Source organism: Silene latifolia, chromosome X (assembly GCF_048544455.1).
Source record: "Silene latifolia isolate original U9 population chromosome X, ASM4854445v1, whole genome shotgun sequence".
Classification (NCBI taxonomy): domain Eukaryota; kingdom Viridiplantae; phylum Streptophyta; class Magnoliopsida; order Caryophyllales; family Caryophyllaceae; genus Silene; species Silene latifolia.
The window spans coordinates 344,099,569-344,121,403 of record NC_133537.1 but is presented as its reverse complement, the minus strand read 5'-3'; the positions used below and the strand labels follow the sequence as shown (position 1 = coordinate 344,121,403).

At 35.2% G+C, this 21,835-nt stretch overlaps 3 protein-coding genes across 3 annotated transcripts; 1 reads left to right on the top strand and 2 right to left on the bottom strand.

Annotated features, from left to right (window-relative positions):
* Positions 1-242: 242 nt before the first annotated feature.
* Positions 243-3,438, top strand: LOC141622734 (putative peroxygenase 3). Its single transcript, XM_074438732.1, has 6 exons — positions 243-387; positions 1,750-1,899; positions 1,999-2,084; positions 2,507-2,601; positions 2,730-2,855; positions 3,020-3,438. The coding sequence occupies exons 1-6, from the start codon at positions 276-278 to the stop codon at positions 3,177-3,179; spliced, it is 729 nt and encodes a 242-aa protein (XP_074294833.1). The 5' UTR covers positions 243-275; the 3' UTR covers positions 3,180-3,438.
* Positions 3,439-8,692: 5,254 nt separating this feature from the next.
* LOC141622733 (defensin-like protein 1) lies at positions 8,693-9,643 on the bottom strand. Its single transcript, XM_074438731.1, has 2 exons — positions 9,489-9,643; positions 8,693-9,053 (listed from the first exon to the last, which is right to left on the bottom strand). The coding sequence occupies exons 1-2, from the start codon at positions 9,541-9,543 to the stop codon at positions 8,887-8,889; spliced, it is 222 nt and encodes a 73-aa protein (XP_074294832.1). The 5' UTR covers positions 9,544-9,643; the 3' UTR covers positions 8,693-8,886.
* Positions 9,644-12,710: 3,067 nt separating this feature from the next.
* LOC141619723 (serine/threonine-protein kinase SAPK7-like) lies at positions 12,711-19,076 on the bottom strand. The gene is made up of 9 exons (XM_074436744.1): positions 18,838-19,076; positions 18,638-18,712; positions 18,420-18,521; positions 16,153-16,206; positions 15,927-16,019; positions 15,539-15,631; positions 13,724-13,828; positions 13,510-13,608; positions 12,711-13,201 (listed from the first exon to the last, which is right to left on the bottom strand). Exons 1-9 carry the CDS (start codon positions 18,955-18,957, stop codon positions 12,875-12,877), a joined length of 1,068 nt encoding a protein of 355 aa, XP_074292845.1. The 5' UTR covers positions 18,958-19,076; the 3' UTR covers positions 12,711-12,874.
* Between the last annotated feature and the right edge of the window lie 2,759 nt (positions 19,077-21,835).

The window sequence follows — 21,835 nt, the reverse complement described above, 5'->3', positions numbered from 1 at the left end:
ACTTATTTCTTTAATAGGTAACTTCTTTAATACAACTTGTGGTAAAATAAAAATAAAAAAAACTCTTGATTAACATAATTTTTCGGGCAAATAAACACCAAAGAAAAAGTAAGAGTATACATGTCACATACTCCATGCATTAAGGAAACACTAAGCATGTACACCTTCCACGTATTTAATTTTCTCTCAATTTTTAGAAAGTATTTATATTTATATATTTATATATAAATTGAAATTAAAAGAAGAACAAAAATCAAGAAAAAGTAGAGAAATTGATGGGGGAACCTCAAAGATCAGAAGAAGCCATGCAAACAATTGCATCCAAGGCACCAATTACAGCAATTAGGCCTATCAAAACTGATTTGGAGTCTAAACTTCCTAAGCCTTGTAATTATTTTCTCCTTTATTTTTTATTTTTTGCCATTTCATAATTTTATGTATATTTTTTTGTTAATTTTAGATGTCATTATGTCAATTTTAAGTGTGATGAGTTAGATCATCTCTTAGATAGTGGTCAGGGTTCAATTCATGACCCCTTGCGAATGAAAAACTAAACCTGGAATTGGTTTACCTATTTAAGTCTTCTTCAGTACTTGAAAAAGATTCCTACTGTCAATAGGGAATAATCCTGATCAACACAGAAAAAACGTTTAAATTGTGAACAAATTGAATGAATATTAGACTATATAAAATTTTATCGTTTAGGTGTTAAAGATTTTTTTAATCATATGTTATTAATAATTCTTTTATGAGCCGGGTTTTTGGTATATTAATTAGTATTATCTTACACTAATTTAGTAAGAGACGATCTCTGAAGATACTATTTAGAAGATTTGACGCTTAAGGAGTTTCGATTTTGGAATGGCAAAGGATGACCCATATAAGGGTTCATTACGTAAGGTTGATAGAGATATTACCATAACTGAAAGTTTGAAATATTTTTGTAACTAATTCGTTCTTTAATTGTGGAGTGATGATCATGAAAACTTCTATGACTTATAACGGTATTACTTCTTATATACAATAATCAGAAATGAATGCGTGTGTTCAATCCAATTTGAAATGCGAGTTACGTGCATGACTTGCGCGAGTGGTTTTTTTATGGTACACGTCTCTATGATATATGTGCAAACGCACTTTTAGGTTTCTCGTCTTTTAAACAAGTAGTCATATGTTTGATTTTTGACGGTTTTGACTCTTGGGAGTTTAAAATCTAATTTCGGACGAGTATAGTGAATCCATTAATCAAAGTTAAACAAATTTAACCAAATGGTGTTAGTCCAGTGGTAGCCGGGTTAAACCTTGAAGCTTGCAGAAATGCAGGAATTGAGAGGTCCCGGGTTCGACTACCACCTGGGGCGATGATCACTTGGCTACTGCAGCCCCCGAATGGGGTGACTTACATGGTCCATGTGGTGGTGCGGAATGCATGGGCCCGGGGGATTCACCCCCTCGTCATAAACAAAAAAAAAAAAACAAATGAATAACGCAGAGCAAGTAGTATCATCATAATTCGAAAGGTAAACAAATGACTAGGACGTAGGCAGTACTTAGAGGGTATTCCTTAGCATTGCTCATTAATTTCACCGGTTAGTTTTGTATGATTTGTTTTATACTCGTATATGGCAACAATTCTAGATCGTATTTCTAAGTTATTTAATTATTTGTTTTAAGTTTTAAAAGATTGATCTCACATTATTTACGTTATTAGACCGTTTCATATAAAATTTCATGGCTGGCGATGTATAGACTTAGCTCGAGCAGTGGCAGCACCAGATACGGATAATGTAAATGGGACATGGAGTCACAAACATAACAATATGTCCGTGCTCCAACAACATGTTGCCTTCTTCGATCAAAATGCTGACGGAATTATTTACCCTTATGAGACCTTCAAAGGTATCATCGTATACATAAACCGCGCTAAGTAATTGTTTCCTGATAGTAATATACGGAGTGGAAGAAATAGCGATTAATTAATAATATGCATGTTTGCAGGATTTCGCAACCTAGGTTTCAATGTTTTTGCTTCTTTCATCTTCATGATTCTTGTTCATGTGACCATGAGTTATCCTACATTGCCGGTAAATCTCACTTTGAATTATGTCGTGTTTCCTAAGATAACCGTGAATTATTGCTACTCGATATAAGTACTAGCATTGATACGATTTCAAAATTACTATCCATTGAATTGAAGATGGCACCCAAAACTTTAAATTTAATACACTAGAACCAAGTTCCTTGATGAATTTGAGTTGCCCCTTCCCCTTTCCTCGCCAGCTGCGTGGCGAGTAGCTGTTGACACACGTATATGCCTAACTATTAGAGTATAAAACCGATCTTGGGACCTCAACCAAAAGCTTAAAAGCTTAAGCTGATGGTTCAAGATCGGTTTTATACTCTAAAACATCTCAACCAGCTTAAGCTTAAGCTAATGGTTAGAAGTCCCAAGATCGGTTTTATACTCTAACACTAATAACCTAATTTGATGTAATTCACATTGCAGTCATGGTTTCCGTCACCTTTCTTCCCGATTTACATAGAAAACATACACAAGGCTAAGCATGGAAGCGATACAGCAACCTATGACACCGAGGGAAGGTAATTGTATATACATGTCTAGATCGAGAAATTCTTCCGTCCTCCCGGAGGACGTCCTACACTCCTCCCGACTCACACAGGAGGATATAGTATTTAATTCCCAATTAGATTCATAAGTGGGATTGCAGGTTTGTTCCAGCAAATATTGAGAACATATTTAGCAAGTACGGCCACACCAAGCCCGATAAGCTCTCGCTTAAAGAACTCTGGCAGATGACTCAGGCAAATAGAAATGTGTTCGATTTTTTCGGATGGTATTTATCTGTTCCTTGCTATTTGATCCTTTGGCATTTTCTCTTTTTTTGCTTTTTGCCGAGTTGGATACTTAAGACCGTCTCATACATATTTTTTTGACACGATTCATAGAATGTCGTCGTGAATTGGTATATCGAATGTCATAGACATGTGTGATTTTCAGGGCTGCAAGTAAGATCGAATGGGGAGTTCTTTACATGATTGCTAAAGACGATGAAGGGTTCTTGTCAAAAGAATCGGTTAGGCGTTGTTTCGATGGAAGCTTGTTCGAATACGTTGCCAAGGTGCACAAGGCAAGAAATGGTCCTAAGAAAATGGCATAGATATATACCTTGTCAAAGCTATCGGCCGGGTGCTTTTTTTTTTTTTTTTTTTTTTTTTTTTCTTTCTAAGCTAAGGTCTTAGATGAAATTAAGGTCTTTTAACGTCTTTTGTCAATTCACATCGAACTTTAGTTATGGTAACCATACCTAGAGCACAATATTAGCTTAACAATTTGACATTTGCAAAGTTGTAACTTTGTTGCAAAGGTTATATTTTAAAACACTGAAATCGAAAAATCAAAGAAAATATCAACGTTTGTTAGAATTCGTTTGTTGTTTATTTTGATGCTCGTGTGAAACATAAATTAGCTTAATGTTATAAAGTCGCCTTAAGTTTTAGACGGTTTCAAATGAGATTTTGTGATCAGATTAATGTTCGTCTATTACTATAAGGACGTACGTGCTAGAAAATATAGATTAATCGACGGACGACGAAAAAAGGGACAATTGCATATAATTCAAATTACCAAACTAAAATCGAACTGAAATCGACAACGTAACAACTGAAAATAAACGAAACACGCTTGCTAATACAAAGGAAAGAGCAAATTGATCAACAACGCCTGGTGCAAAAGCAGCGGCGACGGAAACCGACACAATCGCCACCAGAGTAGCCTTCAGTGCGGCAAACCATGGCACAATTATGGTCCCTCACACAGGTTCCCCTGAAATGGTGACTCTGTGTCTGGCATACTCTTGCTTCACCTTGTTGCACCATCTCTGTTACCATTATTATATCCAACAATAATCCGTTATATTATTATAATCAGAATCTCGTCTCAATCATTTATTTACCTTTAATTAAATATCACTGAAAAAAAAAATATAAAAGGTAAACGAATTGACGGAGACAAATGACTTATTGACATTAAATTCGGAAACATCATGACAGTAAAACGGGATACGATTAATATTTTTGTGAAAGTTTTGGCGATTAATATTTTTACCATATTTTATTAAAAATATTTTTGTGTGAAATGTTCATTGCATGGATTTTTAATGGTGTATCGTAAGGACACACGTAAGAAAAACTCGTTATCCTAACTAAGGACTAGGAAGTAGGAAGGCATGCAATCCATGCATGTGTTATGTGTATGAGCATGAGATTGAGAAAAGCTTATAAGCTACTCCCTTCGTCACAATCAATAGTTTATATTTACTTTATTTTCCTCTCATAAAATAAAGGGAATGTAAACTATTCACCGAGATAGAGGGAGTACAACGGTAGAAGCAGAGAAAACTAGCAACAATTTTACCATATGGTTATGTTAATGAAATGTTCATGTGAAACTTTCTTTACATTGATTTTTAATGCGTATCTTTAGGACACACATAATAAAAACCCGTTTATGTTAATAAAGAACTACAAATGCATGCATGCATGCATGCATGTGTATGAGCATGAGCATCATGAGATCGAGAAAGAAACTTACGAGAAGCAAAGCAGATTAGCAACAACATGAAAAAGACGATTGATTTTTTCTCCATTGTATATATAGTGATTATTTCTTAGTGAATGTATATAGATAAATATGATGATATGCTTATTAATTCACCTCTATTTATATTGGCAAGTGAAAGTAGTAGGAAATATATAAAAATTGTAATTTGAAATTTGAATATCAAGTTCCAAAGATTTAACTCAAATGATGACAAGGTGAGGCAGAATCTCAGTATGTACATACACGTTGAGAAAAGCTACTTCACCGACATGCATGTCTTACAACACGTACATACATACATACTCCATGGATTGGTTCGGGAAATTGTACCTTGAACCGATAAAAATATTAAAGTGATCCACTTTACATAAATCTACTTTGTCAAGTTAATTTTGAGATTGCAAGTTGAACTCCACTTTGCGAAACCTATATTATAATATTAAAAGTACAACAAATGGGTAGAAAGTGTTATGATTTGTGTAATTTGTGAACCTTAATAGTGAAATTATAGTATTATAGTAATAAAATTACAACCAAATAAGTAAATGTGCAATGTGAAGTTGAATGGACGGAAAAGGAATACATGCAATGAGGAATTGAATGGAGGGAGTATTTTAGAAGGCTATTTTTGGTTTGAAGCTTTAGACAGACTTGTTTCGTATGACCCAGACCTGACAGGGGCTAGGGGTGAGACCTATGAGGGTAGTCGACCATGGTGGGTGGCTTAGGGTGGACATAGGTGGTAGTATGTGGTGGTGGTGGCCGGAAATTCGAAAACAAGGGAGGAATTGTTTGTTGTTGTTGCTGCCGGTATTTGGTGTTGCTATGGAGGTGTTGTTGAGTCGAGGGGATTGAGGGACCACCCTGGAGTCACCGTGGACCAGTGGTGGCTGGGCTGAGCTGAGCTGGGGGATGTTAAAACCGTGGGTTGATGTGAGAGTGTTGTCGGGTTGGATTGTTGTGTCGTCGGTGTCTATTGTTGCGGTTGTTAGGGCAGGATTGGGTGGCCGTGTCTTATTGGTGGTGCTGGGTACGGTGAGGGCTAGATTTGTGGTGGCTGAGTTGGGTTGCGGTGGTGTTAAAGAGGAGTTTTATACGCGGTGTATGTTGATGTCGGGTTTTCGATAATAAGTGTGTTTGTGGTGGTTGTTGATAGGGCGTGGATTTGCAAGTTATAGGGGACAGCTTATGTTAACTTGTTTTTCAATAGTGGTTAGTGGTGGAGCCAGGGAGGGGATAGCAGGGGCGGTTGCCCCCGCAGACGTTTAAAAATTTCGAAATTTTTAGTTAAAATTTTCGAATTTTTTTGAGACCCTCTTATAATATTACCGTTTCGCCCCCGCTGACTTACATTCCTGGCTGCGCCACTGATATGGTTACACTTGACTGTAAAATGGTTACAAAATATCATCTTATTGCTTCAGACGCTTGTTTTGAGAGTGATCAAAGCTTGAAAACTCATGATTTATAATGACTTGATCCGAAAATGGTTAAATTTAAAAATGATCGGTTGAAATTGACTCAAAACGACATAAAAAATTGATTATAAATGAACATTTTATAGTAATGACCCAAACTTACACCTACTGAGCCGATATGAATAACTTGGATCAATTCGAAATGTCCCTATTACAAGTTTACAACACACGGGGCATGCATGACTCGAGCCAATTCGGATGTTAGACTCATTCGACAACTATATTTTCATTCTATGTTGACTTATTTAGATGTTAGTGCGTGGTATACGGTTTATATCTAAAATTGTTTTATACATAAATTGATATATATATACCCATTTATATTAAGGGCTTAGGCTTAGGGTATGAAATGCGAAAAATTAGCGTACGATGTTCATGTGGTCTGACCTAAAATAAAGCAACACCACCGACCATTTTTTCATGAAGTAAGAGCCGCTCTTGTTGCGATAATACTCTTAGAGTCGTAGTTAGTGAAACTGTGGCGTTATGCCTATATGCCCTATGATTCGGTAATAGTCGGTCCTAGTACACGGATTATTCTAATCTCACACATTACTCATACTCCCTCCAATCCTCTATTTTCTTCCTCTTTACTTTGAGTACAAGAATTAAGAAATGGAGTATTATATTGATAAAAAGTTGGGTGAGGTTTGGTGATAGGAGAAAGGGGTGAATAATTAAGAGTTAAATAATGAATTGTGGGCCACAAATATTAAAGTAAGGAATAAAATAGGATTAAAAGAGTTGAGTGGTGGGGTAATAGGAGAGATGTATGAATAAAATAAGAGTAAAAAGTTACCAAAAATAGAAAGGGGAAGAAAACCTGAATAACCGTTTTAGGAAATAGGGAAGAATATGGTGAATTGGAGGGAGTATTATTTAAGACGGATGTCGGTTTTAAAATTAAATCGAGTTGTATAGAGACTAGAGAGATATTACTCCGTATGATAATAAGATAAGTTGTTTAGATATTAGTAGAAACATAATAGTCTCTAGGGGTGCTCATCAAGTAGACTCAGTGGTGGAGTTAGGGGGTTGGTAGGGGCGGTCGTCCCTTGATGGTTGAATTTTTCGAAGTTTTTAATTAGGGAAGTGCTAGAGCGACACCGGCTGTTATTGAGTTTGAGTAACTCCCTAATTAAAAATTTAAAAAATAATTGATATGAAGCTAAGCATTTGATTTTACCGTCAAAATCACAAGGGTAAAAATGTCAAAAGATTTGAAATGAAATGGGGAAATCCTTTAATTCTCTAATCGATTTAGATTAACAAACCTCAATGCACATTAAACCATCACCCATAAACTCATGATGATGAAAGAAAATACATACGGAGTATATGATTATGGTGATTATTGGTGGTAAACAATGAACTAATGCTTCAAAGATTGTACCGTAAGTCCGTAATATTTTACATACCTAGCGGCTAACGATCGAGAGCGTGTTCGCTTAATTGGTTGAACAAAAACCAAAATATTGATAACAAAACAATTTATGTTCATCTACATGAATGACAAGATCATACCCTAGTTAATGAAGATTAATGAAAATTGCAAACCAGAAATTAAAGTAGAGATCTTTTGATTTATTTGTTGCCTTTGAATTCTCCAAAACTAAATAATGGATTTCCAATAATACCCTTTTTTAATGAAGTGATTTGAATCTGAAAAATTTGAGAAGAGACTGAAATTTGATGGTAAATTTACCAAAATGCCATGGGTGTTACTGAAAGGTAGTGACACGGGTGTCGCTATCTCATTTTCCTTTTAATTATATTTTTCGAATTTACCCTTTTTTTCGAGTGCGCCTTACATATTTACCCATTCGTTCCCCTAATTATTTTCGCCCAAATTTAAATCCTGACTCCGCCATTAAATACAATACGTTTCTACTACTCTTTATCATTTTTGTGGTGGTACCTAAACGGCTAAACCTATTTTTAATTTGTGACAAAACAAAATTGTCTTTCTGAAGTGGAGACCAACCGTGTTTAAAAATGTTAGTCTCTTACGGTAAATTTTTTAACTTTTATTAGCTTGTTATCGATTTAAGTCTGAACTCGGATTTCGTACGAAGGAGTTAATTTCGACGAATCAGGCATAGACATGGATCGCAACTCGCACCCATCAAAGTAAAGAGATAGGTCACTACTAGAGATGGCAACGGATCCTGGACCCTATCCAAATCCGCGGATCCGGACCCTGATGGATAGGATATGGATCCTAATTTTTCGGACCCCGTGGATATGGGTTGGATATGGATTCAGTTATTTGAAAATGGATCTGGATATGGATCTGGAAAATTTGGATCCGCCGGATATGGGTCGGATATGGATCTAACGTTGGTGTGGCGGATATGGATCTGGATCCTATCGGACCCTACCCAGATACGGTCCATTGCCATCCCTAGTCACTACTCACTTCATAAGTTTAAGAAGTTTTGATCTAATAATAACCAATTAATTTGGGTGTTAAGTCGTACATGTTAAAGTCATGACGTTGTGATTCACCTAATCTACCTATAGTCGCAAATTCATAAGTTCATTTGATGAATATAATTGCAAATCTATAAGTATTTGAATAGCTACTCGCCTATTGTAAATAGGGTCACTCGAAATGACAATTCGACGATTAAGGAAATGACAAAGATTCATCACACATTCAACAAGAATTAAAAAACTACCAAGGGAACGAACATTGTTGTGACCCTTGAGGCCTTGACAGTTAGAAAATTAAAGCAACAGATAACATGAGTTGTTGACAATAGTTATAAGGGGCCGGGGATACTACTAGCAAAGCTTAGTGCAGAAGCAACGACGGCGGAAACCGCGGCAACGTCCACCTGAGAAGCCTTCATTGCGGCAAACATAGGAACAGTTATGGTTGCGGCCACAGGGTCCTTTGAAGTAGTGGCTGAGTGACTGGCACATCCTTCCCTCTGCTGGCTTCACTCCCTCTGCATATACACATTACATTCACTCTTTAAATTTGTTATTTAAACTCTATGCATGGTTTAGTGGCGAAATCAGAATTCCTAGTTAGAGTTAATTATCCCTACATGGTGAGCCAAACACCTATCCTTTGTCTCATTTATTTATTTATCTTTTTAATTATCTATATATATGAAATAAGTTAGTTAAAGATAAACAAATCATATTTCGTATGTAGGGAATAATTAGAAAAACAACCGGGAATTTTAATTAAAAGATTCATATTTGACTATTTGTCGTTGCTAATTTGGTCCATGTACAATGCATGCATGATTGTGAGTGTAATATTACCTTATAACGGTTTTAAATAAGAATTTAAATACGTGGTTTTAAATAAGAATTTGAATACAGAGTATGTATGATACGTAAACGTGTTAAAAGAAGGATGCATGGGGACTTACGGGAGGCAAAGAGAACGAGGAACAAAATGCAAAGCCCAAAGAATTTCTTGTCCATGGTTAAGCCTAGCACTTCTCCCAAACGCTTTGATATTCCAAACTCACAAATAAAATACTTGAGAAAAAACTATATTGGTTGTGTAGTGTACGTATACATGTCCGCTCTTTATAAAGAGTTCGAGGATACATGATACTTTATTTTTTAAAAAAAAAAATCTGTATAATACCGTGTTGGTTTCATTCATATATTTATATTTGATTAGAATATATCTCATGAATAATCAAAAAGATAAATAACTGACTGAGTCGAAGGACGCATGTGTGTCTAGAGTGGTTATCCCATGTAAAGTGTTAGTGTGCTACAATTAATTACTCATTATATAAAAACTTGAAAGAGACAGTTTTCTATTAAGTTATTAAGAGATACGAAATGAAAATTGAGATTTTGATTAACTTCATTTTAGGTAAGAAAAGTTGACATGCAACTTTATTTCGAACAATTGTTTTTTAACCAAAAGAATAGAACTTTAGTAAAGTTATGTCACATGCACACCACACCTCTTCATAATGGACGTATGGTGTGCAATCTTTGCATACTGCATAATTCATACTCCCTCCATTCAACTCCACACTACACATATAGCCTTTTCATCCATTCAACTCCACACTACACCTTTCCTAAAAAGGAAATGAAAAAGACAATTTTATCCTAATTCCAACAACTTATTTACATCAAATGTCATTGTTGGCCCACTCTATTCCACCATAAAACCCCACATTTATATTTTTTTAACATTTTTAACCCCACCAATCTTTTCCCTATGTACTTTTAAACGTTTTTTTAATCCGTTTCTTAATACCCGTGCAAAAAGCATAAGTGTAGTGTGGAGTTGAATGGAGGGAGTAATGGATTAATGGCATAGTGCAGTAATAATGTGTACAGTATAGCCAAGCCACTTTGTTTCAACTTTCAAGTAGGTCATGTGATCTTACAAACTACTCAATTGTCCCGTCATTTATTGTCATTTATATTTTGAGGTGTATTACTCAATTGTTGTACTTTTTATTTTAAGAATGAATTTAATAAGCAATTTAATTATTCTACTTAATTTGGTCCACTTGTTATTTACAAGATGTTAGTGGGCAGTCAAGAGAGAACATTGATAAGAAATTATAGTTTAAAACACAAGGTAATATAATAATATTTTTCCGCTTTATATACATTGGTTTGTTCATACATTATACTACGATTACATTACGATAAAAAATAATGAGAGGAGTGATAATTTTGTTTTAAAGCTAATAATGTATATATGTATCGAATAATTAATGTCAAATATTTTTGCATCGGTTTTTAAAAATAATACTTCGTATATAACTTTTCTGAACTGAATTTATAGGATCTGAACTGAACTTATAGGATCTGAACTGAACTGAACTTATAGAATATGAATATATGATTTGAACTGAACTGAACTTATAGGATCTGAAGTGAACTTAAATTAAGTGACTTTAAGTTCAAAAGAATATGACCTTAAAGTTGTAATCTTGTACTACCAAAGGATTGGTAATTTATTTTCACAAATTCTCACCTCAAACGGTCATAACTCAAAATGGAAAAAAATAACCCAATTGGTGAACACTGGACAGTAAAGGTAAATAAAAAGTAATTATTTAAATATAGTGATAAAAATTTATAAATAAAATACTCCCTCCTATTTACTACGTTATTCCACATTTGTTTTTGGGTAGAATTTAGTGGAATGATGATATGTGGATGTAAATGAAAGTAAGAGAGATAATGTGGGGTTATAAGTTTATGACTTATGAGTTATTAGGATATTAGCAATAGAGGTTCATTAAGAGGTTTGTAGAATGACATGTCCATCATTTTAGAGGTTTGTCAACAAACCTTCTATTGTTGGTGATGAGTGTTGAGGTTCATGGATGAGAGGGTTACAAATTAGTAACCAGGTTTGTGGAGAGAGAATGTGAGAAGAGAAAAAGTATAGTGGGTCATGATATAAACCTTGAAGAGGTTTATTTGTTGTTGCTATGAGATTTGTAGGTAAATTAGTTTCTATATTAGCTTATGTGACTGGAACAAACCTCTTAGAAGTTTGTCTATTGTTAATGTCCTTATAACAACAAATAATAGACAAATAAGGAAAGTAAAAGATTTTAGTGAATTTGTCGTTTTAGGAAATATGATAAATCTTAGAGGATAGGTAGGAGTAATCACTTTAATAATAACAATAGGTCTTGGTATAGACAGGTGGGGCGAACAGACGGGTAAAGACCTCTAATAAAATGGGTAGGGGGACAAGGTGGGACACCCCATGTGCTTCCCACTTTATAACAAATGGGTATTTTGTGAGGAGAAATGATATCCCTCTATACGTATAGACGGATAGTGCCCGTCTATAATAGAATTTGTGTAATAATAAAGGGTGGTAATTCAAATTTTTATTACTTTTTATTTTTATTATTTATTTTTTGTATGGTTGGGAACAAAGTTGGTGACCACTGGACAGTAAAGGTTATAGTGCACGTGATCACGAGCCAGTAGACGCAAATGACAAAACCTGTGGTTTGATTCTGAATTCTGATGTTTATCGTTTAGTTTAGTGATGCAGTCAGTCACGCGTGGCACACTGTCACTTCCACTTGGGATCATAAATTTCACAAATTATACTTTCTAGAATAAAACAGTCTTATACTGCAATTGAGAATTGGGCCTAATTTTGATACTGTACACTTAATTAGGCTGGTTGTCTCATCTATTGAAATTAGAATTTGGGCCAAACCCTGTAGAACCTAAACCCGGACCCATTACATACCTACCCCAATATTGCTATGGCGTTTTTCGGGTTTAATAGACGGGACGATTCATTAACAAATCTCCCTCAAACACAAAAGTAAAATTCTTCCTTGAAATTGCAAGCATTGGCCTATGCTAATAACTCAAAATATAGGACACAGACCGTAAATACAAGACTTTTGAAAACCTATTTTTCGAGCCGAAAAATAGGAGACTATAATGAATTAATGGTTCTCTGACAAACTGTTAGAGGATATTACGGTATAAAAGGAACTCATATGTCAATCTTGGGATTAATCATCTGCGTTATTTCGTTACAAAACCTCAAAATTCAAATAAAACAAACTTCCCAAAACACCTAATAATGCGAAGCATACTAGGTGTCATCGGTAACATTACATGAAATTAAATACACTAATTCTCACGACCAGTTTAAATAATGATACAAAGGGACGGTGCTTGCGAAATACATAAAGGAAGCTTGGTTTAATGTTCCATAGAGCTTATACATACTTGTACAAAGATACAGACATACAGTCTAACAATCATGTATAACATGAAGCTTTAATTAACTAAGTACGAATTCTCCGCTTGCATGAACTTGTTTAACAGTCTTGTCATACTCGTCCTCATCATCCTCCTCCTCTTCTGCTCCTTCTGCACCCTCATTATCGCCTTCTTCATTCTCGCCGTCCCATCCTGGTACGGGTCTTGACACTGGAGGTGGATTCCTGGCTTCATTGACAATCTTCATGATTTCTTCGGCCGTTTGCAAGTTAGCAAAGGCGGTTGGGTTGTCTCGTTGGTAGTACATGGCTTGTGCTGGTTCTGTCAGCACCTTCGGGAGGTTCTTTAAGAACCATGGGTGGTTTTTTATTTCCCTTAGGCTTATTCTCTACAAAAACGGAGATTTTGAAATGAAAACATCGTCATCAAATACTCATAGTTGCTATTACTCTCTTCGTTTCAGTCAATAGTTTACGTTTGCTATATTTTGCAGCAAACGTAAACTATTCATTGGGGCAAAGGGAGTCGTGTTTTTTGGTCGACCTTCAGACAAACTAAATACACGGAAAACTAAAAAACGAGTAGTAAAGCGGATTCATCAAATCTCCGATGATAAACATACTGCAGAACGTATATTCATCAAATCTACATAGATACCGGGACCATAAGTACATATGGAGATATATAGAGACATACTCTTGAAGGGCTGGTAGTAAAAATCCGAGAGAGCAAATCTTTGCAATCTTTTGATATGTGAACATATTCCGGAATTTTGTATTGAACAGCCATAATTCTCTGCACATACAGTAGATCATCGATCAGTTCAGTAACAGAGTTAAATGCACAAGTGAAATCGTCAATTGGCAAGCTAATATACGAGTGATTGTTAAGAAGTAGAGCGATTAATTACAGTAATAGTCTTTCTGAAGTTCTTCGGATCCTTAGGGTCTTCAAAGGGATATGCTCCGACCAACATCACGTAAAGGGTCACTCCACAAGACCATACATCTGCCAACTGAATATCATGAACTAGATTAGCAACCGTTGTATCTGAATTACTAAGACAGATATAAGTACGTGACTGTCACTCGGTTATTATGTTAAGGTTCCCTTGTTTTCGGTATAAAATAAAGTGAACAACTTTTTTTGTCAAATGAGCCACAAGGGCAGTCATTACAGAAAAGGAGAAATTCGAACCTGGACCCATTGACCGGGATACCTCCGTCTAAATCACTAGGCTAAGACCTTTTCGGGAATTCTAACTTATTAGTAATGCATACCAGCAAAAGAAGCTAAACCTAACCATATCCTGCTTTAAGCAAACCTAAGGTTGAGCAAATGGCACATACACTTCCACATACATACACCTTTCCATTAAATAATATTGTCCAAAACAATAATCAAACTCCACTTAAGTGCCTTCCTGTAAATGATATGCTTTTGCAAATCATACTAACATAAACTTTTTTTAGTGGAAAACTGTTCAAATTGTCATCATCTTCTCACTTTTAGGTGAGACACTCGTCTTCAGAATCCGACAAACCGAAAGAGAATACCCATAGATAAGTTCACTTGGTTTAGGTTTATTTTGCCGGCCACCCTTTAGTAATTAGCACACCGGCCTGGGTTGTGTCCACTATCGCCTCTATCGACTACCCTAACTTTTTTACTAAAAGAGTTCGATTATTGCAACCTTTAAGAGGTTTGACAATCTAATGGGAATAATACAATTTGTTACCCTGCAATCCTGGGGGTTTGTGCCTTGATTCTGTTAGTCGCCGCTTCGAAAGACTGCGCGCCCGTATCTGTTATTGGGCTAGGTCTGTTTTGGGCTTTATTAGGTCATTCTGTATTAGGTCTTAGAGAGTATTATATAAAAAATGCACGTCCGTATCTGTTATTGGGCTAGGTCTGTTTTAGGCTTTATTAGGTCATTCTGTATTAGGCCTTAGAGTATTATATAAAAAATGCACCAACCTCTGGATAACACAATAACAGGGGCGGATATTTGTAAGAAGTGAGCTTGAAGAAACTACATATTCTTAATCATTTATCAATATACATGCACCAATTAAGCTTAAACTTGCATCGACGTGCGATAATTAATGATCCTAATAAATTTATAACATGGACTAATCAGCTTAGAAGTAGCTTAACTAGAAATTAACAACATGTGCTCACATGGGAAATTGGGAAGTACTCCTATTAGACAAGGTAAGGCATTCATCAACCAACCATTTATCGAGTGTACCACGGAGTACTATTTATCGACTGTACTTCCTTTGTCCCGATCAATAGTTATCTACTGCTATTTAAGACCGGAACATGAGTACATGAACTTATCAATAGACACCCTAAAGTCATGAGCTTTATGTCATGTCTAATATGTATACTAGTAGTATCTTAGAAAGAGATTTTTCCTCACATATATACAAATTTTTTTGACTAATGTTACCAAGTGTAAGGTCTTTATCATTGGTACCCACCAAAAAAAGCTCTATCATGTACTCTGACATCTAAAATGAGGGCTTTTCCAAGGTGGGTAAAACAAACACTTGAGTCAAAGAAAATGATCGGTCGACACCAAATGAGACTCAGTTACGATACTACCCTTTCACATTATTTGCGTCTAAGACAACAAAACATGGTATATTAAAAACAGTGACGGCATCTCATTTTCCTAGAATCATAAAAACGTGATACGTAGTAGATTATAAATACTCACCTTGCCATCATATTCTCGTCTCGAAAGAACTTCCGGGGCAATGTAAGCCGGAGTACCCACCGTCGATTTAGGCCTTGAATGGAGAAGTGAGGACTACATGTTCAAAGATTTACAATAAACAAATCATTAGTCTCCCTTAAAATAACTATCTTTGCCTTATAGGTGGATGAAATATCAGTTTATCATTCCCTAAGCATTCTGCTTTTGCCCATTTAATTATTTAAGACGGATTTATCTGTCCGTCTTAAACAAGATTTGTGCTCATAAAATATGAACATTAGAGTCAAACAAGCACATGCTTCATCAACATTCACATGACAGTATGACACCCCATAAATGTTGCTAAAATTAAAGTACATGGAAAACTTAAATTTGCAAATTGACAAACCTTGGAATAACCAAAATCACAAATCTTTAAACGAGGTGCAGGGCTTCCATCCAACAATGTGTTCTCTAATTTTAAATCTCTATGACATATTTGCTGCAATTACAAATATACAACAATATAGTATCAGTAATGAGACGGTCTCATACTGTAACGCTATTAATTACTTAGCTCTACTCATACATTAACAAAATAATTTAAAGTTTTTTTAGAGGGTGCAGCATTTTACCATGTTGTGACAGTAATTAACACCTGAGATGAGCTGCTGGAAGAAATATCTAGCCTGAAAACATTAAAATAAAAGCAGTATGAAACCCGACTTAAGTTTACGTATCAAATTGTCTAGCTACGCCACTGTGATCACTAATCTCGTCACCATTATATATATGTGACAATTGACATTCTTAAAACGATCATAAATATAGGTTTTGCTTAATCATTAACTATTTCGTGTACTTTATTTCCGATTAACCTTATCAGTTGACCTAAGTGCTCGTAGAATAAATAACAAAGATATTAATGTCAACTTGTCCTTGCTTTTGAGCTTAAATTTCTAAATTAAACTACCCTTCCCTCACACCACTTGACCCGACTAAAAGGTAGACTTGTTATACGGGTCAGGCAAGTTGAGTTATACCGATTGGATTAGGGTCAGAATACGATCTAATGCCGTTTTTCACAATTTTTCAAACTATCCTTGTCAAGAGTATTTCCAAATTCGTTATGTCGCATTCCAAGAGCACTACGGTCTATTCATACGTTCAACTTGATCAAAAATCTAATAAAATCGGTTCAAAATGGAAAGTGGTTAGAAATAAATAAAAGAAGGAAATGGCAATAACACTATTTTAAGTTCCTAAATATCTTAGATGCTAGCTAGGGTATTATAATAGGGTGCTGATTTTCGCAGTACACATTTTGCTCATCTCAGTACACTATTGACAATTATAACCCTCTCATTTCCCCTTCCTCCCATTTTCCCTCTTTAATTTCTCTATAACCTATTCTCTCTAATTTCACTTACTCATAATCCTCTAATTTCATCCATCTATTGTTAATGAACAAAACAATAGGGTGGATCGCCGGGCGACTAACTACCGACTGTCGATTGTGGGGATATATGTTAAAAGTTAATGTTATGTTAATCATGTACGGATAAATAATTATTTTGATAAACATAAATAATTATTTTTATGTACTACAATGAATTAAGAAAAAAAGGGAAAACAGACATCATTGTTACGTACTACTGTGAATCTTAAACATGAAACAATCAAAGTTGGTTTTCAAATGGCGACTGAGAAGGAGGTTAGCCAATCATATTCCTTCATTCAATGTTAGGTTTTTGCTAACAGCACACTTTTTTTTGATTGTTTCGGTCTACTTCCTGTAACTGTGTTGGTAACTAGTACAAGATTACTCGTCGGCCAATCGTTGTCGTTCGATCTGCGCCGAGGAATCGAATTGGAGAATCATATGCCTAATCGTCACTCGAATAATCATTCATATCGAAGAATTTTAAGGAGGATAAAGAAGGTTAAATGTTTTAACAATAGAGAGAAGGTAGAGAGAATTAGGGTTGAAATTTTGTAGTCAAGGGTAGACAAATGGAAAGTTTAGTGTAAAAAGTACTATGATGAGTAAAAATGGTACTGCGGAAATAAATTGCGTTATAATATTATCAACTTATTACCCACAAAACCAATCGTTGGTTGGCGACTTGGCGCAGTGGTAGCATGGGGCTGCTTGGTAGGGAGGTCTGCGGATTGATCCCCCACAACTGCGATTGGGAGGGGTTTAAATACCGTAATCCTTGGACACGCCCCGAAATCCGGATTAGTCGGTCCAATGTGGTTCGGATTACCGGATGGTTTAAACCAAAAAACTTATTACTCACAAAGTCAAATTTGATGTTAGTTGCCGACTTGTCGAGATTTAAACCCAAGTCATAAAATATCATCTCTTGTGACTTTACTCGATGAACTAGCTGACATTAACCTTTAATGTAAACACAAACTAGTTTTAAACCCGTGCAAAATTGCACGGATATGTATTTGGGTCGGTACTAATGTTTTTGGATGTATTTTTTTTTTTTTTTTTTTGCATTTCTATTGTACTTATTCGGAATGTATAAAATTATTTTTTAGTATTATTTCATAGAATTTGTTCTAAGACGGAATTTGCCGCATGTTTGTATAGCCGGAATTCTGAAGAAATAAATGCATTGCACACTAACGGGTCCCACCATAACATGAATTTCAGAAAAAAAAAACTGAATTAATGACGTGGCACGCCCTGGATTGAGTATTGTCTTCTGAATTAATAAAGATAAGATTCTTATTTACTCCGTATTTGGTTTACGGGTTATGACGGCATTTACAACTGATTTAAATAATATTACCGTGCAAAGTAATTAAAAGGATTATGCCATATCACCTCACAAGTAAATTTAAAAAAAAAAAAAAAAAAAAAAAAGAGAAAAAGAAAAAGAAAAACCTCATCTTCGCTAAAACGACCGGCGGTGCAAATACGTTCAAAAAGCTCACCACCAGCTGCATATTCCATCACAATACCCAAATGGGTCGGCGTCAAAACCACCTATTATTTTTTAATTATAAAAATAAAACATAATTAGCTTGATACGGAGTATTAAACAATTTACGAGATTGTTTTAACTTAACCAGACGTCTTGTCTCAAGAATGAGACTAATTACCTCCTTAAATCGAATAATATTAGGGTGACGTAGCGACCGATGATTAATGATCTCCCTAGCCACATTCTCATCAATCTAAACATAAAACCACAAGTACATACATCGTAAATTTAATATAATAATGAAAACTGCATCGAGAATTAATTGAAATTAAAAGAAAAGAAAATAATAAAAGTAAATAAAAGAAAAGCGATACGAACCCGGTGACCACGTTCGATATACTTGATCGCAACGAGTTCATTAGTAGGTTTAAGACGCATAAGTCTTGCAACTCCAAAATTTCCTGCTCCTAATTGTTTCACTTCCTCGTATTTTTCCATATTTTCAAAGTTTCTATTTTTGATTTTTGATTTTTTTTTTTTTTTGTGAAATTTGAGAATATAATTAATTTGGTAATTAGTTGAATTTTATACGTAGTTTTAAGATTGGGTTATGATTTATTGAGTTTTGTGAATTGTGATGCTATAAATAGAGTAGAGAAGGGGAGAGGTACAATAAAGGGAGCACGTGGAGAGAAATGGGAATTCTTAATGAGTGAATGGGTGATCGATGGGTCTTCATGCAATCGTGCCCATGAGCCTTATAGACGCATAAGACAAGCTACGGGTCGGATCATATCGAATTTGAGTTTTATCGTTCATGGTGCTCATTCATGGACATGATTTACTTAATCATGGACATAAATGACTGTTTTACCCCTCCCATTTTATCATCCATGTTTCTCTATTTTCCTCTTATTTAATTTCTACCACCCAATCACAACCTTTGCTGCCACCACCAAACCACCCGCTCAGACCACCGTCTCCCACCATCTCCCACCCCACCATCAACATCTGACGCAGTCGCCGACCAGACCGTCCGGCCGGACCTGATCTGTCGTTTCCCACCTGCCCAGATTAGCCCCCCCACACCAACCTCATCCCTCTCACGCGCCGCCACAGCCACCGACAGGCCCGACGACCACCAACACGCCTCCTTGCACACCCCAACCATCCCTTCCTCATAAACCCTAATTTTCATGATCCCTAATTTAATCAACCCTAATTTAATTTAACCTACTTAGTTTAGTTCCAAACAGTTAGTTTGTAATCAATAAAGCTATGAATCATTATTTGAACAAGAGTTAAGATCTATAATCAATCATTTTTTTGTGAATTTGATTAGCTTTGAGAAGAATAGTGAAGGAGATTTTTTTTTTCTTTTTTAGGAAAAAGGACAAAGTATGGAAAAGTTATGGCAAAATGTCCATGAATGAGTAAAACTCGTACATGAATGAGCAACTACGTAAAATTGTACTTATCCAATATTAAAAGACTAAGAGAAATGGGAATTCTCAATTCATGAATAATACAACCAGTTATATATGTTGTACGGTGTATAATTTGAGCTTTGTGATAAAGTATTCGAGCTTTATGTTAAAGAATATGAGCTTTATTAGAAAATATTGAACTCATCCATTTACACCTTAAAAACATGACTTTGAATTAGCTCCGAAAAAATACATATAAGCTCAGAAAAAATACATATAAGCTCGGATTCTTATATCTTGGTTCTACAATGTTTATGGTACAAGTGGATGTATAATCCTATTTGTGGGGAATTCTTAGTTGATATTTTCTCCGTTTCGGTCATTTGTTACCTTTGATTTAGTACAAAGACTAAGAAAAGGGGATAAGTAAACCTTAATGAATGTGTATGATCAAATTGAAAATGGATCATCTCCATTTCTTTCTCTCCATTTCCTCTCTTAAACTCATTTAATAATATTTTTCCAACCAAACCCCATTATCCCTTTATTTTTACCCATAAATTTTGAGCCGTTCAATGATACCAGAATACGATCTGGACTACCGAAAGGAAATGACCTCTCCATTTCTTTTTAGGAAATGGAGAGAATTCAGAGAAACTCTCCTCGATCAAATTACCCATAAAAACCCTTCATAATGTAGAAAGAAAACAAATGAATGAGACAGATGGAGTATATTTTTTTAGGTTTGAAGATCGTTTTGGACGGATTGCAATAGTTTTATTTGGTATTGATCAGGAATATCCTCTACGGCAGTTAGGTCAATCTCCTTTGAGGTGTTGAAGACAACTTAATGGATAGAACTCTCGTAAGTTTGACTTTTTTATTTGCAAGAGACAGAAATCGAACTACTATAGTTGGAATCATCGCTTCGATCATGTCATTAAACAATACGATTTTACTCGAGTGTTGAGGAACCGTGTTTATATATGCAGTTTAGTGGGAGTACGGTTGCTTTCCTAATTTTATATGTGGATGACATATAGCTCATCGGGAATGATATACCGATGCTCACTTCTGTTAAGGACTGGCTAGGGAATCATTTCCTTATAATCTAAGAGATAAAAGCTTTTACCCTCATATATGTAACTTTGGCAGCTAAATGCAATAGTTGGGGACATGTATATGATGACTAATGTTTTTTTTTTTTTTTTTTTTGAAAGAAAAAAGCATTTCATTAATACGTCATACGACATTTACAAATATATGAATAATCGAAAACCAATCTAATAGAAATCAAAGAAAACTATTTTTCTTATAAATTAGGGATCTCAAAACATGATCTGACAATTCGGTTCGTTCTATTATCGCTATCTTCATGTAACTTTTGAGGGGATCCTTTGTTTAATTGAGTTAAAATTTATCTCTAATTGGTTCTAAAAATCGTTCACAAATCACTTGCTCCATTTGAAAGAACACGCTACGAATCATCAACGAACTATTCTTGACTAATATTTTAATTTAATGGCTAGAATTAAATCATAAATACATCATGTCTCAAATAGGACCTTTCAAAAGAGATTATATTAAAATGTTATTAAGTTGGGTTTAGGCCATTGGATTATTGACGTAGTAGGGAATAGGGGGATCTTATATAATTCTCAACTGTTTTTTTGGTGCAAATATAATTCTTAATTACTAGTTGACAATGTCGGCAATTAAGATCTCCTACACCGCCGAAGCATAAGGATGCCTGCCCGCCCTATCCCGCATTTTCACTTTCCCAACCAACTCACACATTATCAAGGATTTAAGCCCTGTTCTTTTGGACTTAAAGTCACTCTCTATAAGTTAAGCTTAGAAAATTAAGTTAAGTTCAGAAAAGTTCAGCAAAATTAAGTTAAGTTAAGTTCGGCAAAATTAAGTTCAGAAAAGTTCAAAAGAAAATTAAG

Coding starts and splice junctions, on each gene's coding strand:
- LOC141622733 (XM_074438731.1), bottom strand. CDS start 9,543: ATGGACAAGAAATTCTTTGGGCTTTGCATTTTGTTCCTCGTTCTCTTT. Junction 9,054..9,488: donor CCTCGTTCTCTTTGCCTCCC/GTAAGTCCCCAT, acceptor GTGTATATGCAG/AGGGAGTGAAGCCAGCAGAG.
- LOC141622734 (XM_074438732.1), top strand. CDS start 276: ATGGGGGAACCTCAAAGATCAGAAGAAGCCATGCAAACAATTGCATCC. Junction 1,900..1,998: donor CCCTTATGAGACCTTCAAAG/GTATCATCGTAT, acceptor GCATGTTTGCAG/GATTTCGCAACCTAGGTTTC. Junction 2,856..3,019: donor GTGTTCGATTTTTTCGGATG/GTATTTATCTGT, acceptor TGTGATTTTCAG/GGCTGCAAGTAAGATCGAAT.
- LOC141619723 (XM_074436744.1), bottom strand. CDS start 18,957: ATGGAAAAATACGAGGAAGTGAAACAATTAGGAGCAGGAAATTTTGGA. Junction 13,829..15,538: donor GACGAGAATATGATGGCAAG/GTGAGTATTTAT, acceptor CATGATATTCAG/TTGGCAGATGTATGGTCTTG. Junction 13,609..13,723: donor ACTTCAGAAAGACTATTACT/GTAATTAATCGC, acceptor CTGTATGTGCAG/AGAATTATGGCTGTTCAATA.